A 19,292-nucleotide genomic window follows, 5' to 3' on the forward strand; every position below is an offset into this window, starting at 1 on the left:
TACAAACACAAAACCCTATGTTTGCTCACTGTCTGCAGAGCGGGAGAACAAAAAAATTATAAATGGCCCAGGCATAGTAAAACAAATGGTAGGCAGGCAGTATCACACATGTAACAGTCATTTGGTGCAAAAAAACAATCATAAATTTAAAATTCAAAAAAATTGGACCAGCACAGTTAAGCAGAGAAGTCTTGTGTCTTAAAGTCTAGGCTGTCTTGGTTACAATTATGTAAATACAGATGTAGACAACTCAAAATGTCTTTCAGATAAACTGCTTTATCATGGAATTTATGGCACTATTACAGTATTGTCCCATTTCTATCCCATACAAATGGAACAATGGTTATTCAGAGTGATATCTTAGGCTATTGCACCCAGCTATCCCTATAACAGCTTGCTTTAGAAAGGCTCAAGATAACCTAAATTCTTAGGGACAAAAGGTTTCTTTCTGTCAAATGCAAGCAACTAAAGGAGAAGGAAAGCAACTGAGGCAGTTTATTGCCAATAGATTAGTCACTACAGTGCAAGCTAGAATGGTATATTTATTCTGTAGAATGTTTTACCAACCCTAAGTACACAGCCCTAGAAGCTTCCTCTGTTTAAGATAGCAGCTGCCATTTTAGCTTGTTCTGACATCACTTCCCTGCCTGCATCTCTCCTGCTGTCTGTTTCTCTTTCTGCTAATGGGAAAAGGGAGGATGGAGAATGTAGGGGAAGGAGGAGAAGGTGAGGGGAGAGAGGAGGAAGCTGCACAGGTTCCTGCCATGCCCTGAAGGACTTTGCTGAGAGAAAGAAACTTGACACAGAAGGTTATGTGTACAGAACAGAAGGAAAGAAATGTGGTATTTCTTTTCACAGAGAACTCAGAGCAGCATTTCTGTCTTTATGGCTGTATTTAGCTTGGTAATCAGCCTGAAAAAGGAACTAAAATGTTCTGAAAGCTTGCTATGGTTATCTTAGTTAGCCAATAAAGGTATCACCTTTATACCACTTTTGTTATTTTTTATTTTAAAAGGGTTACCCTGTAAACATGGCTGTATTTACATAGACTCATCTGATAAAGCTTACTTGAATAAGACAATACGGTGACTTTAAAGCTTATTTTTCATAAAGGACAGGTGCAAAATGCCCCCCCCCCCTCTATAGCACCATGCACTTAGCACTTGCCCATATCCCTGGTAGAGTACAAAGTATGCTCCACCCTTGTGTCAGCTGCATCTTTGTTGGCACATCCTACAACAGGCACAGAGTGTAGCACTACAAGTACAACCTTGCAAGTATTTGCATGTTAGAAGTTAATGAACATTCATGTGGACACCTATTGGCTTCTCATGTTCTGCCCCTTACATGTTGGGATCAAGCAGCCAGCATGCCATTTACAGTAGTGGCAAATCTATGCCCATTTAGAATTGGTCAAAAATATAATCGCTTGCTTGTTTCCAATATTTTTTCCTATTAAGTGAGCCCAAACATTCAATAATATTTTAAAATATTAATGGACACTGCTACATTTAGAAACAGAGAGCTGCCCAGCACTAATTAGCTGTGCAGAAAAATCTTTCAAAATGAAAAATGACATAATGATACACAACAAATGATGTACTATATTTTCTTCAAAATATCATCCTACGGTAAAGTATCACAATACAGAGCACCATTATTAACACAATTCCTTAATAAGGATATATTCTGTACGAAAATATTAATTAAAAGAGTATTAAATATCTTTTTCTCTGTTTCTATACATAACCTTCTGGAAAAAAAAAAAGAAATTAGAACCTTAAAATGGACTCTAAGGGAGATGGCTTCCCTCTAATTTTGAGCTTTCTGAATATTAGGTCTCCAAATAAGAGATCCTTGCATTTAATGTGGACTAAGCTAATTCAAAACCATACTGATGGCAAAACAATTCTATTGTGGGTGTTTTTTTTGAATGGTGCTCCATTTTAGTGAAACACCCTTTATCCAGACAGCCCTGGGTACCAGTTATTCCAGGTAATAAATCCTATGTGTATTTAAAATCACCAGCTGTATGAAGTCTCCCATTCACTCCCATATTTATTCTATTTCAGGTTAATGGCGCTTTGTAATACAGCTATTTTTTAGCAAAAATAACAGGGAAAGGCAATACTTAGATCAGGGATCCCCAACCTTTCTTACTCGTGAGCCACACGCAAATGTAAAGACTTGGAGAGCAACACAAGCATCATAAAAGTTCATGGAGGAGCCAAATAAGGGCTGTGATTGGCTATTAGGCAGCCGCTATGCACACTATCAGCTTACAGGGGCTTTATTTGGTAGGAAATCTTGTTTTTATTCAACCAAAACTTGCCCCCAAGTCAGTAATTAAGAAATAACTACCAGGTTTGGGGGCACTGAGAGCAGCATCCAAGGGGTTGGTGAGCAACATGTTGCCCCTGAGCCACTAGTTGGGGATCACTGACTTAGATGTACCATTTTTTCTGCAATGCACAAACTTATAACACTTTTTTTTTTATAATTGAGACAATTTAAACTCCATAAAAGTAATTTCCTGTATTCTGCAACTTCCAGTTATGACACAATAAATGACTGGAGGAAGAGTTTATCATGGCTGCATTTTAATCATCAATGCTGACGTCTCCTTAATGTGGGAGTCAGGCTCTATGATGCCCAACAAGCAATGTTTCATTCTCTCTGTGCCAGCCTCACATATTAGAATATATTTTTGTACAATAAAACCATGAGGGATGTTGGCTCGGTTTCTCTAACACACCTACTCTACAGATGCAATATGTATCTCTGGGGACCTAATAAAAAGTGAATAGAACAAGCAGAGGTATTTTTAACACTGCCAGCCTAATTATATTCCTCAAACAGATTTACAACAAAAGTCCTACAGGCTGTTGGTATGGCTTCTTTACAGGATTCTGTAGTCTGCTATATTCCTACATCTTGCATTAATAATAGTCATAGTTGCTTTAAAGGGGCCCAACACCAAAATAAAAATCTAAGCTACTTTCCAATATACATTCATTAAGTACGTCCAATGGTTTTAAAGCTATTTGTAAATATATTTGATACTGAAAGCAGCATTTATGAGCTGCTTCTGCCACATTGATTTAGGAATCAGAACCAGCAGTGCAGAGACTCAAAATAGCCAGGCAGATACTGGTTTTAAAGGGGAAGTTCACCTGTAAGTGAACATTCAGTATGTCATAGAATGGCCAATTCTAAGCAACTTTTCAGTTACTCTTATTTTTTACAGTTTTTGAATGATTTGCCTTCTTCTGACTCTTTCCACCTTTCAAATGGGGGTCACTGACCCCAGCAGCCAAAAAACTACTGTTCTGTGAGGCTAGAGTTTTATTGTTATTGTTACTATTTATTTATTACTTATCTTTTTATTCAGACCCCCTCCTATTCATATATAAATCTCTCATTCAAACTACTACTGCTGAAATTTCAAACGGGAGAGCTCCTGAACAAAAAGGGAAATCATTAAAAAACCACGAATAATAAAAAATGACGACCAATTGCAACCTCTCTTAGAATAGCCCTTTCTACATCATACTAAAAGCCCCTTTAATAGCAATTGCATTTACTAATAGCTTTAAAGTCAGTGATTTATTGGAAAAATTTAATTTTTCTTCAATAAGCAAATTTTATAGATGCATAAATATATAATAAGTTGCAATTTAAAAAAAGACTTCTGCCCTCAATTCCAGAAGAATCTGATCTGGTGATATATAGAAAGATTGAAATTATTACGAATGATAGTGTATGAGAAATAATTCATTAATATAAAATTAATTCATATTTTAGTGTTCCTTCAACTCCTTAAGTGCTGGCAACCATAATATTTTTTTTATTAATGGGAGTACCCTATTGGGGGAAAAGGAAATTCTTATTACAAATAAGGCATATCCTATATAGGAAGGAAGAGCATGTTGGCCATATCGCCCTTCACCTTTGAGGGTTCTTCTACTGCTTTATAAACTCCCATCAAAGCCAGGGGGTTTGCATAAAAGCAGGGTTAGGGCAATAGGTGGAACTCTACATATCACTGGAAAATTCCTTGCTTTTCTCAGAGCTTGTGCAGGTGTGGGATCTCTTATCAGGAAAAACATTATCCAGACAGCTCTGACTTATGGGAAGGCCATCTCCCATAGAGCTTATTAAAAGCAAATCATTTTAAAAAAATTACCTCCTTTACAATAAAACAGTACTTTCTGCTTGATGGTAACAAAGCTGCATGAATCCATATTGGTGGTCAAACAATCCTACTGGGTTTAGTTCATGTTTATATATATTATGTAGACTTATGGGCTTATTTATAAATTTTCGAGTCTGTGAATTCGAGTTGGTTTGTGTTTTTTTAAATCAAATAAACTTGCATATTGAATGGTTGCTTATTTATCAATAAGGAAAATGTGTGTGGTTAAAAAAACTCAAATACCTCATATTTTTGAGTGTGCACAAAACTTAAATATCTCAACCTGAAAATATGGCTTGATTTGCCAACAACAACTCCCATTAACTTCTATAGAAACTCTCTAGCTTTTAGATGGCAAATTTTTACATTTGAATTTTTGTGCACTTAATAAATACCAGCCATTCGAGCTTTTGAACAATAATTCGAGTTTTTTTTAGTACAAAAAAACTTGAATTGTGAAAAAAAATCAAACTCAAAGTTGATAAAACTCCCCCCTAAAGTATAGTGATCCAGAAATTCCCAGGTCCCAAGAATTCTGGATAATAGATCTTACACCTGTATATGACAAATCTAGTCAGTTAAGGTATTACCTTGGACAAAGTATAACTCTGAAGATAAATCTGGAGTAATGGTGGCTCTTCAGCACAAACACACACACACACATTGAAAGCAACACATAAGAACTACTAAGGGTACTAAGGCATTTCTTTCCTTCCTTTCATTGCCAGTGGGCTGAATACCATATCAATGCATATGATTACAATGACTCTGGTATTCTGTATTGTCTCTGGGCCAATTCAGCTTCAATCAAAAGCCTGAGAAACTGTGATTGAGGGAGAAGATGAAATAGCTCAAACCCTGCAAGCTGGTGACCTTGCTTGAAAGTACAGAAGAGAAACAAAAACCCAGAACCTTGTGCTGTATATTACCGTACCGGTGAATCTGTTGCATTGTCTCTAATTGTCCTTGAGGGTCTGAAAATAGTCCTGCACTATTGCAAGATACACGCACAGCTTAAAATGATATTGGGCTCTGTAGGGTCATTCAAGGATTTTCAGCAAAACAATGAACCACACAGGAATCTCAGTTAAATGCTAAATAAGAATGCGAGTCACATCTGTACCGTCCCTTGGTGTTTTGGTAAAGATACACAGCAGATGTATAATGTTTAGAGTTTATACTGCCTCCGAGCAGAATGCCAATTTCTTCAGTTTTTCTAGAATCAATACAATTCTCTGCTCCACCTTAACCCTTTACAGGTCCAAGCTAGCTAGAAGACACACTAAGCAGCACTAGAGGTGAGCAAATGTGTTCTTTCTAGTTTGGTGTTTATACTAGGGGTTACCTTTATATGCAGGTGGTGTCCCCCAGTGAGGCACTGCTCTCCATATTGCTCTGTCTGCCCTCTACAGATGTTAGCGCTGGGCTACAGCCAGGAGGAAGCAGCAATGTTACATTAGCACTAGTGATTTATCACATCTCACTGCATATTTAAAGGGGAACTCCAGCTTCTGAAGCAAAATTTGCACAACACAGAAATCCATAATATTCCTATAATTGTAATTTGTTTCTTCAAAAAGTATGAATAGATACCATTTTTATATGCTGAAATCCAGCTGCAAAATAGTTCTTTTATCTTTCTGCATCATTTGAAACACTGATATTACAAATTGTAACAACCTATCCACAGCTTACAGACAGGATGCAGGAACTACATAGCCCTATAAGTTCCATACAGGATGCTGCCGCTTTGCAGAGCGATTTGACAAAATTGGAAAACTGGGCAGCAGACTGGAAAATGAGGTTCAATGTTGATAAATGCAAAGTTATGCATTTTGGTAGGAATAATATAAATGCAAACTATCTACTGAATGGTAGTGTGTTGGGGGTTTCCTTAATGGAGAAGGATCTAGGGGTTTTGTACATAACAAGTTGTCTAATTCCAGGCAGTGTCATTCTGTGGCTACTAAAGCAATTAAAGTGCTGTCTTGTATAAAAAAGCGCATTGACTCAAGGGATGAGAACATAATTTTGCCCCTTTATAGGTCCCTGGTAAGGCCTCACCTTGAGTATGCAGTGCAGTTTTGGGCTCCAGTCCTTAAGAAGGATATTAATGAGCTGGAGAGAGTGCAGAGATGTGCAACTAAACTGGTTAAGGGGATGGAAAATTTAAGCTATGAGGTGAGACTGTCGAGGTTGGGGTTGTTTTCTCTGGAAAAGAGGCGCTTGCGAGGGGACATGATTACTCTGTACAAGTACATTAGAGGGGATTATAGGCAGTTGGGGGATGTTCTTTTTTCCAATAAAAACAATCAATGCACCAGAGGCCCCCCCTTTAGATTAGAGGAATGGAACTTCCATTTGAAGCAGCGTAGGTGGTTTTTCGCGGTGAGGGCAGTGAGGTTGGGGAATGCCCTTCCTAGAGATGTGGTAATGGCAGATTCTGTTAATGCGTATAAGATGGGCCTGGATGAGTTCTTGAACAAGCAGAATATCCAAGGCTATTGTGATACTAATATCTACAGTTAGTATTACTGGTTGTATATATAGTTTATGTATGTGAGTGTATAGATAGGTAAGTATAGGTTTGTATGTGCTGGGTTTACTTGAAAGGGTTGAACTTGATGGACTCTGGTCTGTTTTCAACCCTATGTAACTATGTAACACACAATGTTCCTTTCCTTATTGACATGACATGTGTAGGGAATTGTGGGATTTGAAGGATGCAGGCTGAAGGCAGGCTGAGAAGAGTCGACTACTGTTATATTTTTGGGGGGTCGCAAAGGCCAGGCTTAGGTAACTGTTCCAAACCATATTATTACATTAAAAATCATGACTTGAATATTTTTAATTAATGTATAATGAAAAGTTGCTTGAAATTATGTTTACTTTCCAAAAAGCTTAAGTTGTGTTCACCCTTGAATTAAGCCTACAGCCACTGTCACGGGAACTAGAGAGCTAAATCACTGTAAATGGCAAAGAACTTTAGATCCCCTATAGAAAAAACTTAGATTAGAAAAACTTAAATTAGAATGGCATCCTTTAAAATCATGTTGGGCCACGGCTGTCAGTTAAGATATACGGGAAGATCACACTTATAGAGCTTTAAATTCCCTTGCTAGTGTCTGTACTGCATCTTCTGAAAGCCAACTGATTAACATCCCTCTGAAGTAGCATGCAAGGCATTATGGGAGTTGCTTTCAACTGCAATTACAAATATGGTTACACTTGTTGAAACTTTGCAATAAATGTAGTAGAAAGTTGCAATATTTTCTGTTATGTTGGTAAAACTTTATTTTTGGCAGTGCGACACACAACTAACAGGCAAGATGGTATTAGGAGAAGGAAATGTAAAAACTAAGTAAGCTTTATCAGAAAGGTCTATGTAAGTACAGCCATAAGCACAGAAACGCTGCACTGAGTCCTCTATCAAAAGAAACACAGGATTTCTTGTCTCTTCTTCTGTAAACATGATGTTCCAGTGTCTGACTTCCTCTCTCAGAAACAGCCTTAATTCCCAGTGCCAGAGTCTGCGCAGTTCTCTCCTCTCTCCCCTCTCCTGCTCCCCCCTCCCACCAGAATGCAAAGAACTCCCTCCCCCCTCCCTTAGGAATGTATGATCTGAGCTATAACTGCTAGAGCTGCAGGAAGGAAGCTACTTAAAATGGCAGCTGCTGTCTTAAGCAAAGGGAGAAAGCTTCTAAAGCTGTTTACTCAGGTATGGTCATGGATTCTGCAGAATAAATATAGTGTTCTAGGTGGCACTAATGTGGTGAATCTATTGGCAGTAAAATGCCAAAATGACTTTCCTTCACCTTTAATGCAGTGTTCTGGAAAGCTGGTTGTTCTGTTTTATGGTATCCACCACTAAAAGCACCATTGGAACACATTTTACTGAAGCTTCAACTGGATTCCTAGCAAATCAGCCCTGTGTCTGGTACCTTCAAACTGCCATTTCTATCACTTGAAATAGTGTTTATTTGTAACTGAAAAAATGTACTCCACATCATGCAGCTGAGTGTCTTTCCTCTCATCTTGCTCTGCTTGAATGGTGGAGCCAACCTCATATTGATCCTTTGACTTTTACCCTTTTAGTCACGTGCCGCTGAACAAAAGTAACAGACTTTAAGCTTTTTCTAGAGAGGATAGTTTTGCTGACACCAATAAATTGTTGTCGGGAAGGAAGGCGGGGGGGGGGGGGGGATTCAACAGTATAGGCGACACAGACTTTCCCCAGGACTGGAGAATGGTTTAAAGTAAAGATACTAAACTAGGTCCTAGGGCGGGTAGAAATGAATTCAGCCACCGACAAAGCTCAGAGATGGTGCCGGTTTGAGTTTAGGTTCTGATGATGAAATGGTTTGTGCTGAAGGACCTAATTTCCCTTCTATGTAACTCATAGGCGGAAGGTGTTTTTTTTTTTGTTTGGGGAGGCTAAAGTTGGCCATACATGGGCTGACTTAAAGGAGAAAGAAAGGCTAATAAAGAGTTAATCTCAAGCTACAGACATACCTTCAGTTCTCTCAATAGTGCCCAAAAGAAACAGGATTTCTTGTCTCTTTGTTTTCCTGTGCCAGAGACATGCAGCTCTCTCCTCTCTCTCCTCTCCTGCTCCACCCTTCCTCAAGAATGCTAAGAACTCCCTCCCCCACTTAGGAATGTGGATCTGAGCCAATCAGCAGGAAGCTTCCTCATAGTCTTACTAACTGCATATGTTCACCGGTCTTGGTGCAGGAGTGAGGCATTATGGGAACTTTCTTTACAGAGCTCAGTGTTTTTTTCCTATGAGGCTTCTGATCATCTGAACGGCAGAAATATGGGGAGACTTAAGGGCACTATTGAGAGAACTTTCCTAGCCTTTACTTTTCCTTCAAAGAATACTAAGAAATGCAGTGGATACAAGCATTTTATGTACAGTTAGAGGCAGCGGCACTGACACACCGGGCACTACACATGAACCTTAAGGCAGTGGGTACTGACCCCCCACCAGGCACAATTTATCAAATGAAATGCAGGATTATACGAGTTATGTTAGAGCAGTGATCCCCAACCTTTTTAATGTTTGTGTTGCTCCCCAACTCTTTTTACACTTGAATGTGGCTCACAGGTCAAAAAGGTTGGGATTCCCTGTCACATCCAGAGTAAACAGCTTGCCAGTTTTATTTATGTCCCCCCCAAATGTTATGTAAGAGAAATTCTGTGCTAATTTCATGTATTGCACCCACCCCCGCTGGAAAAAAGTAGGACATTGTAAAGTGATTTCTATCTTAAACGGGACCTGTCACCCCCACATAAAAAGCTGTATAATAAAAGTCCTTTACAAATTAAACATGAAACCCATTCCATTGTATGGAATTTTGAGATTGTTATGGGATTTATATGGTTTGAGATTATTATGTGATATATATGGTTTGAGATTATTATGGGATATATATGGTTTGAGATTATTATGGCATATATATGGTTTGAGATTATTATGGGATATATATGGTTTGAGATTATTATGGGATATATATGGTTTGAGATTATTATGGGATATATATGGTTTGTGACTATTATGGGATATATGGTTGGTGATTATTATGGGATATATTTGGTTTGTGATTATTATGGGATATATATGGTTGGTGATTATTATAGGATATATATAGTTGGTGATTATTATGAGATATAATTAGTTTGTGAATATTTTGGAATATATATAGTTGGTGATTATTATGAGATATAATTAGTTTGTGAATATTTTGGGATATATGGTTGGAGATTGTTATGGAATATATATGGTTTGAGATTATTATGGGATACATTGGTTTGGGATTATTATGGGATATGTTTAGTTGGTGATGATTATAGGATATATTGGTTTGGGATTATTATGGGATATATTTGGTTTGTGAATATTATGGAATACATTGGTTGGTGATTATTATGGAATATATATGGTTTGTGTTTATTATGGGATATATATATATATATATGGTTGGTGATTATTATGGGACAGGGGCTGTAGGACAACTCTATAGAGAGGTACTGAGGGGATCAGAGAATATAACAAGGGGTCAGCATGGTTAAGGTCTGCATTCTCTGTGTCACTAAGAGTTTGAGGTGGGGGTATTACCTCTTGGGTCAGCTGCAGCAGCCTGTCATATCAATGTTACAGTAATTACATTTACAATTACATTCTTTTCTTTCCGTTCTCAGCCTTTCAATCTAACTTTTGATCTTAAGGGTGAAGACACACGAAGCTACTTAGTAGTAGCTACTTGTCACGGCTACTTAATGCCAGAAAATGCCCTGCCATAGACAATACTGAGAATTGCCTCTGCTAAAACACACATAGAGACAGTCATCTGTAAATGATCAGCATTGTCTATTTCTGTAGCCGTTACAAGTAGCTGCTACTAGTAGCTCCATGTGTCTTTACTTTAAAGATAATTCTAGGGAACAGCCCTAAGAAAGGTAGCCTATTTACAAAAACAACTTAAATCTGCTAATAAATAAACCTGGCATCATGCCCTACATAACCCTTTCCTATTTATAGTAAATATCAAATCCCATAAGTAGCCAAGATCTGTAAAAAAAATGTCGGAATAATGTATTCTGTGATCACAGTGGGTTATCCAGTAAATATCTATTCTGTGCAGCAGTATATTAATGCTAATCATATAAAAAAAAGCTAATGACTTATTATTACATCCAAATAACTTGCCACTCCCATTCATGCACATTCACAAGTCCTACCCCATCCCAAAGTGCACCATTATTTACCCTCCCAACCCATCATTAGCTCCTTACTTCATAATCAATGAAACATTTCAAGGGGAGACAGAAAGCCTTGACACTATAATGTTTAACATGTTTACCAGTGCGTGTTCCTTTCCTCATTTGGAAATGCCACTGCCTAAAAGCTTGCCATTTAATGTATAAAAAGCATCACACGGCCCCAATGGCTCTGGAAAACACTTTACAAAATCCATTTGTGTTTTTTTTTTCCTTCAACGAGCTGCGAAGACATTGTTATACTAATATATGCAAATCAACAACACGCTAAATAGCTATTTAAAGTTTGATAAAGATGCTTAAGATGCACTGAATGTGCCATGACATTGACGGCCTTTCTCTGCAATTTCCACAGCTGCTTTCCATTCCCACTGATAGCAAGATAATCTTTAAAAATCTGAATATTCATAGATTATACAGATACTAGATATACAGCTCATACTGTATGCAGCACATTATTCTAGAGCAGTGCTGTCCAACTGGCGGCCCGCGGGCCGCATGCGGCCCGCGACCCCCCTCTGTGTGGCCCCCCACCTGTCTGGCTGCTTTGATGGCTTACTCTTGTGTAAGCTTTAAATGGTATCAGTACTGTGATTAACTGCCCCCCCTGCATGGTTCTCACCTCAGATTCAGGCTGTAATCCCCCTGTATTGTTTAAATATGTAATCCCCTGTGTTGTTCACACCTTTTAGTTTCTGCACTGTTCACCCCCTGCAGTGTTCACACCTCAGGCTCAGGCTGTAATCACCCCCATTGTTCCCCTGTTCACACCTCAGGAGCAGTAGAAACCCACAAATAATCCCTGCACACTACAAAAAGAACATATACTGAGGTGGTACTGCAATTATAAAGTTTTTTAATATATAGTTATTGTGCAGACTGTAGGAACAGTGCCAGCATTGTGTCACTGTAGGCTGCCTGTGTGTGCCATACACACAGGCATCATAGGGCAAGCAGAGTATGGCACACAGAGGCAGGGTAGGGAAGGCAGAGTATGGCACACACAGGCAGAGTATGGCACACACAGGCCAAGTATGGCACAAACCAGCCAAGAATGGCAAACACAGTGAAAGTATGGCACACGCAGGCAGGATAGGGAAGGCAGAGTATGGAACACACAGGCAGGGTAGGGCAGGCAGAGTATGGCACACACAGGCCAAGTATGGCGCAAACCAGCCAAGTATGGCACACAGGCAGGCAGAGTATGGCAGGTTTTTGCTGTACTACAACCATTAATATGGGTATGGTCATGTGATAACATGGGTGTGGTTTCAAGTGGGTGCGGTTTCAAAAAGGGGAGTGGTAAAAACTGGCTTCCATTATCGGCCCTCCACCATGCAGGTCAGAAAAATTCCGGCCCTCGGTACAACAGAAGTTGGACAGCACTGTTCTAGAGGAAATTCTACAGGAAAACTCATAAATGCCCAGTAAAGCCATTACAGCTGAACATACTTCCTGTAGGCACATTTACTTACACAACCCAGGCACCATACACAGGGGAATCTACTCTACCCATTATAGTACAGGTATGGGACCTGTTATCCACAATGCTCAGGACTTGGGATATTCCAGATAAGGGATCTTTCTGTAATTTGGATCTCCATACCTTAACTCCACTCCACTGAAGAAACTATTTAGACATTAATTAAACACAATAGGATTGTTCTGCCTTTAGTAAGAATCAATGTTATCTTAATTGGGATCAAGTACATGTTTTTATTAATAAAGAGAAAAGGAAATTATTTGTAAAAATCTGACTTATTCGAATAAAATAGAGTCTACAGAAGATGGCTCTCCCATAATTCAGAGCTTTACGAATAATAGGTTTCTGGATAACAGTTTCCATACCTGTACAATATATGTTTCCTCCCCTCTTTTATGTCCTAAAGCCAATAAAGATACCCCTTATACTGGTTCTTTGCATAATACCAACTGTATGCATGCTAAACAATGACACATTGCAGATGTCTCCTCTTTGTGTTCTTCAGAATATAAAGGCTCTCAATGGAGGTGGTACACTGCTATTGTTTCTCCCTGCAATCAGAGATGAGCTCAGGTCACTATTATAGTAGAAAAGTAAGCGCCACACCCTTATTGGTAGGATTCTAGTGAATCTAGAATATATACACGACCTAAAGGTCCCCATACACAGGCCGATAGTAGCTGCCAATATCTGTCCCTTGGACCGATTCGGCAGCTAATCAGCCCGTGTATGGGCACTCACGACAGGCCTGCCCGACCGATATCTGGCCTGAAATGGGCCAGATATCAATCAAGCAGGATAGAAAATCAAGTCGGATCGGGGACCGCATTGGCTCGCTGATGCGGTCCCTGGACCGACTTTTCCTATACCCGCCGTTATAATTCGATCATTTGGTCCCAGGGCCAAACGATCGAATTACCCTGAATTTTCCCAATATCGCCCACCCGTAGGTGGGGGATATCGGGAGAAGATCCACTCGCTTGGCGACATTGCCAAACGAGTGGATCTTTTGGTGTAAAGCAATATATGATTTCAATGCCCCAATTTATGCAACTTTAATTGGGGGACTTTGGTAATCAGCTAGGCACGATATTGAGGCACGACCAAAACGCACCCCACATCCCACTACCCAATCCCTTTTGTGATGTAACCCATTTACAGGGTTTAATGTTAAGGTTCGTGACAGTATCGGTTCAATGTCATGTTAAAACCATCAGGTTAATTTTTAGTATGTTACAGAATGGCCTATTCTTAGCAAGTTTTCAGTTGGTCTTCATTTTCTATTTTTTATAGTTTTTAATTATTTGTCTTCCTTTTCGCTTTCAAAAAGCGGTGACTGACCCTGGCAGCCAAAAAACTATTGCTCTGTGAGGCTACAATGTTATTATTATTGTTACTTTTTATCACTATTTCTATTCAGACCCTACTCTATTCATATTTCTGTCTCTTTTTCAAACCACTGCCTGGTTGCTAGGTTAAATTGGATCCTAGCAACCAGATAGCTGCTGAAATTCCAAACTGGAGAGCTGCTGAACAAAAAGCTAAATAATTCAAAAACTGCAAATAATATAAAACAGAGACCAATTGCAAACTGTCTCAGAATGTTGCTTTCTACATCATACTAAGAGTGAATTTGAAGGTAAACAACGCCTTTAAAGATGGAAGCTTTCCTGTAGCGGTAAGCAAGTGGATGGATTTTAACTGAGGCTTTCCGGAGTTACAACATTCTGACAACATGTACAGGTATGGGATCCCTTATACGGAAACCCGTAATTCAGATAGTTCCGAATTATGGAAGGCCATCGCCCATAAACGCCATTATAAGCAAATAATTCTAATTTTTAAAAATGATTCCCTTTTTCTCTGTAATAATAAAACAATACCTTGTACTTGATCCCAACTACGATATAATTAATCCTTATTGGAGGCAAAACAAGCCTATTGGGTTTATTCAATATTTAATGATTTTTAACAGACTTAAGTTATGGAGATCCAAATTATGGAAAGATCCCTTATCCAGAAAACCCCAGGTCCCAAGCAATCTGGATAACAGGTCCCATACATGTACCATTTCCAGATTGACCATATAGGCAATAAACATACTTGTTATAGTTTTAGTAGCTGTTCACTTCAATTACAATTCAAGTACAAAAGCAGGGAGGTTGAGAGGTGCTGAAATTGCAGCCAGGCAGCCTCGGCCCCACTCTCAGAACTCTCTCCCATTAGCCTTCTCCCCAGCTAACCGCAGTACATACATAAGAACCCTGCTCTAAAGGGTCCAATATTTATTTTACAAAAAACACTTTTTTACCTTAATCTTCAAAAACATTTTAGGTATTAGCTGTAAACAGCCATACAAATAACATAAGAAATCTTTGGGTGGGTGAATAAGACATAGATAACGCAGCATGGAAAGTGGACAAAATAGCCATCGAATTGCAGCATGGACAGCCAATAGCACCAACACGGGAGAGTGAAATACGAGATTCCAAATACATGATTGGGGGGCTGGGCATGGAGGTGACTTGCTTTAAAGGCATTCCGTTCTCTGATCTCTTTCCCATTACTGGCAAAAAGCTGAATGGCTGCACTGGCTAATAAAGTCCAACTGCAATGTTCATCTTTTGAAATGTCTCTTGCTCTCTAAATGATGTGATCACATATCAGAACCAGATCTCAGTGGGATCTAGTGCTCTGTATGGCAACTCAGCAGCCTTTTCACTGATCCCAGAACACTACCTGGTATTATAACTGAACATAAACCATGTTTTTATATTTATAATTGGATTGTGAATAGTAGCTAAGGCATGAGTGCTATATCATTATGCTATAACTCACGATGTCACTGTTCTAAGCCGCTTATCCTTTATTTTACTATATATATATATATATATATCTGTCCGTACCTTTAGTGCTATCTAATTCTGCTTCTACACTATCTGCTTACCAATGCATTTCAGATCTCTCCTCCCTCGCTCTCCTCTTTTTCATGTAAATTCTACTCGTTCTTTTCTCTGTTTCTCATCTGTTCATTTTCTTTCCCCTCCTTTTTATATTTTTCGGTCTTTTTTTCAGTCTTTCTTCCCTGCAAATGAAATATCAGCCCCCTCCCATCCGGCTCAGAGGGATGAAGGAAATGGAACATGCATTTGACCAGTTTCGCTTAGAACTGCCGTGGGCTAATTCCCTCTGTCAACAATCAGTTCCATAAAAATCCAATGAATGGAAAAATCAAGAGAGGGATAAAGGAGAGATTACACCGCAACCCACTTCCCAGGATCCATCATCTGAAAGCTTGGCTGCTGAACAAATGAACCCAACCTATGAATCAGTACGATGCTCGCTCTAATACTGTCAAAAGCCTATGGAACAGGACTATACCATATTTAATATGCATGATTAACCCTGAACATGCAACAGATTTGCCTCTATGCAGAATTGTTGAATCAGCACTAATGGTCATCTGGGAAAAAAACAAGCTCTTTGGAGTATTGATAATTCACTGTACAATGGTAGATGGGATTTCTGACAGCCCATATTAAAGGGACACTTTGCACATATAAAGCTCAGGTGAAACATATGGATGTCAGTGGAAATCGCTCAGCTTAATGATGACAACAAATTGCAAGTAGATTTGCCAATGAGAGAGATGCTATTCCAATAACATATTCTGATAGCCATGAAAGGATTTAGAAATAGGAAACAGTAAGCACTTCATATGCACATTTACACTGTCACAGAAAAATTCCAAACACTATGGCTGCAAGGTAAATACTCAGTATGGAACTGAGGAGTGTACAAAATAACCAGGAGCGATTGGTATGATTTGGGCACTGCCAGGCCAGCCCCTGTAGCAAACCCCACATCTGGACAGTTATATAAACACATTCCAGAGAAGGCACCCATCTCTGTGCTGCACCCTTGTGTGTTTGTGTAGGTGTGTGTAAACTGAAGTACACAGCCTGCGCAGTGTGGGGATGTGTACAGATAGACACAAAACTGTACAGCATTGTAAAGAGATTTGTTTAGAAATAATCTAATGGTGATATGGTGTTTATTGTATTGCCTATAAAGAAGGTCCCAGTGCCAAACATGGGCACATTATATTAAGGTGTGGGGCCAGTTACTGTTGGCACTGGGGAGAGAAATTACTCGGGTGTTTTGTATGGTGCTGATCCTTGGGTGTGTTACATGATATAGACATACTAGCAACTGGAACCGAGCCCCACAAACCTACACATTACCCACCCCACTAACACTTGTGTAAATGCAGGGAGTGTACCTGCTTATATAAATGGATGTAATAGCTAATATAATGGGAGCTGATCTCGGTGCAAATGGAGATAGTTGCCTGTGGGTTATAGTGAGGTTAATGAGCCTTGAGCATGTTACTGGAGAGAGGCTGATATAACTAGCATGTATGTGAGTGAGTGTATTGACGGAAAGAGGATGATATTACTAGAATGTGTGTATGAGTAATGTATTGATGGATGGAGGATGACATAATGTAGGTTAGCGGAGCTTGCAGTCTGTGTCTGTATGTATGTCCCTTGCATGTACTAAAAGAAAAGAGAATACTGATAGTGGAGGAGTGAAATAACTAGCATGTGTGCGAGTGAATGTACTGATAGCGGAAGGAGACCTAACTAGCATGTGTATGTCAATGGATATACTGCATAACTAGCATGGGTGTGAGTGAATGTATTGATAGTGGGAGGAGCCTTAGCTAGCATGTGTATGTTAGTGAATGTGCAGAATATAACTAGAATGTGTATGTTAGTGAATGCAGTGCCCATGAGTAGATTATTGAGGGCTGAGGCCCATGTGTGTATATAATATAGTATTCCATGTATGGGTGGGGGCTGAGGCCCATGTGTGTATATAATATAGTATTCCATGTATGGGTGGGGGCTGAGGCCCATGTGTGTACATATTATAGTATTCCATGTATGGGTGGGGGCTGAGGCCCATGTGTGTATATATTATAGTATTGCATGTATGGGTGGGGGCTGAGGCCCATGTGTGTATATATTATAGTATTCCATGTATGGGTGGGGGCTGAGGCCCATGTGTGTATATATAATAGTATTCCATGTATGGGTGGGGGCTGAGGCCCATGTGTGTATATATTATAGTATTCCATGTATGGGTGGGGGCTGAGGCCCATGTGTGTATATATAATAGTATTGCATGTATGGGTGGGGGCTGAGGCCCATGTGTGTATATATTATAGTATTGCATGTATGGGTGGGGGCTGAGGCCCATGTGTGTAGATAATATAGTATTGCATGTATGGGTGGGGGCTGAGGCCCATGTGTGTATATAATATAGTATTGCATGTATGGGTGGGGGCTGAGGCCCATGTGTGTAGATAATATAGTATTGCATGTATGGGTGGGGGTGGAAGGCCCATAACTGGGATAAGGCAGTGGCACAGAGAGAGGGGGAGGGGCCACACATTATTACAATCCTGTGACAGCTACTGGGGCAAAATTGTAGGATCCCTCAGTCCCTAAAAATCGTTCCACCCTGTCAGAGTGCCCAGTACTGGTTCGGTTCATGGTTAGTATTCCCATCTACCGTCTGATACATTAGGAGTAATGGAAGCTTTCAGCCCTGCTGGGCTCACACACATTGGCTGGCATGAAGCTGCCATTGGATTGCAGCCCGGTGCCCCACTTTCCCACCGAGGGTGGAGCATAACCCTGTCCTTTCTGCCAATGTGCCTGTTCCTGGAAGTACCAAAGGGTGTATATTCAGGAATGTGCCCACTCCGCTGCTCAAGCTACAACTGACTACAACTCCCAGCATCCCTAGCAGCAGCAGGAGACTTCCGGAAGGTGTAGTTGTATAAGCGGAGGGTTAGGGGCTGAGCATTCCTGCCCTCCTGGCTGATGCCCCACTGCCCATCTCTAGCCTGATGCCCCTCTCCCCCCCCCCGTGTGGGTACCAGCCCCCCCCCCCCCCTTACCTGGCTTCGCCATGGCGAGTCCCGGCAGGAGATGCTCCGGCGCTGCTGGGCCCTGGGAGCTGTCCGCGGCTTGGTGCTGAACCCCCGGGCCCGGGGCTGGGAAGAGGCTGCCCGACACCCCCTCCTCCCTCTCCCGCCTCCAGGCTGGCCTCATTCCCCATGCCTCAGTCAGTGTGTGCGGGGAGAGGGGGAGAGGGGCCGGAGGGAAGCGGGAGGCGAGCGGCACTCACACCGAACGGGCTGCTGCTAAAGAGCAAGAGACGAGCGCTTCACTCACTCACTCTGTCCTCCGCCATCACCAGCCCCCAGGCGCGCTCCCGACTCTGCTGCTGCTCCCGGCGCGCGTGCACGGCGCTCTGCGCGTACCCTACAGTCTCACGTGTCTGTCCCCGCGTCCTCCACAAGCCCAGGGATGGGACTAGTAGCTTAGGGATGGAGTCAGCAGCCGAGGGATGGGGCTAGCAGCATGGGGATGGGGCTAGCAGCCTGGGGATGGGGCTAGTAGCTTAGGGATGGAGCTAGCAGCCTGGGGATAGGGCTAGTAGCTTAGGGATGGAGCTAGCAGCCTGGGGATGGGACTAGTAGCCGAGGGATGGGGCTAGCAGCCTGGGGATGGACCTAGCAGCCGAGGGATGGGACTAGTAGCTTGGGGATGGAGCTAGCTGCCTGGGGTTGGAGCTAGCAGCCTGGGGATGGAGCTAGCAGCCTGGGGATGGAGCTAGCAGCCGAGGGATGGGACTAGTAGCCGAGGGATGGGGCTAGCAGCCGAGGGATGGGGCTAGCAGCCTGGGGATGGAGCTAGCAGCCGAGGGATGGAGTTAGTAGCCTGGGGATTGAGCTAGTAGCTGAGGGAGGGAGCTAGT

The 19,292-nt window shown here is 41.0% G+C and overlaps 1 protein-coding gene across 1 annotated transcript in view; it reads right to left on the reverse strand.

Annotated features, from left to right (window-relative positions):
• bsn (bassoon presynaptic cytomatrix protein) overlaps positions 1-18,831 on the reverse strand; it is a 161,350-nt gene extending 142,519 nt beyond the window's left edge. The window contains exon 1 of the mRNA XM_031901109.1: positions 18,430-18,831. Within this exon, the coding sequence (XP_031756969.1) occupies positions 18,430-18,590 (161 nt within the window). The 5' untranslated portion in view covers positions 18,591-18,831. The remainder of the gene's footprint in view (positions 1-18,429) is intronic.
• Between the last annotated feature and the right edge of the window lie 461 nt (positions 18,832-19,292).

This window comes from Xenopus tropicalis, chromosome 4 (assembly GCF_000004195.4).
Source record: "Xenopus tropicalis strain Nigerian chromosome 4, UCB_Xtro_10.0, whole genome shotgun sequence".
Lineage (NCBI taxonomy): Eukaryota > Metazoa > Chordata > Amphibia > Anura > Pipidae > Xenopus > Xenopus tropicalis.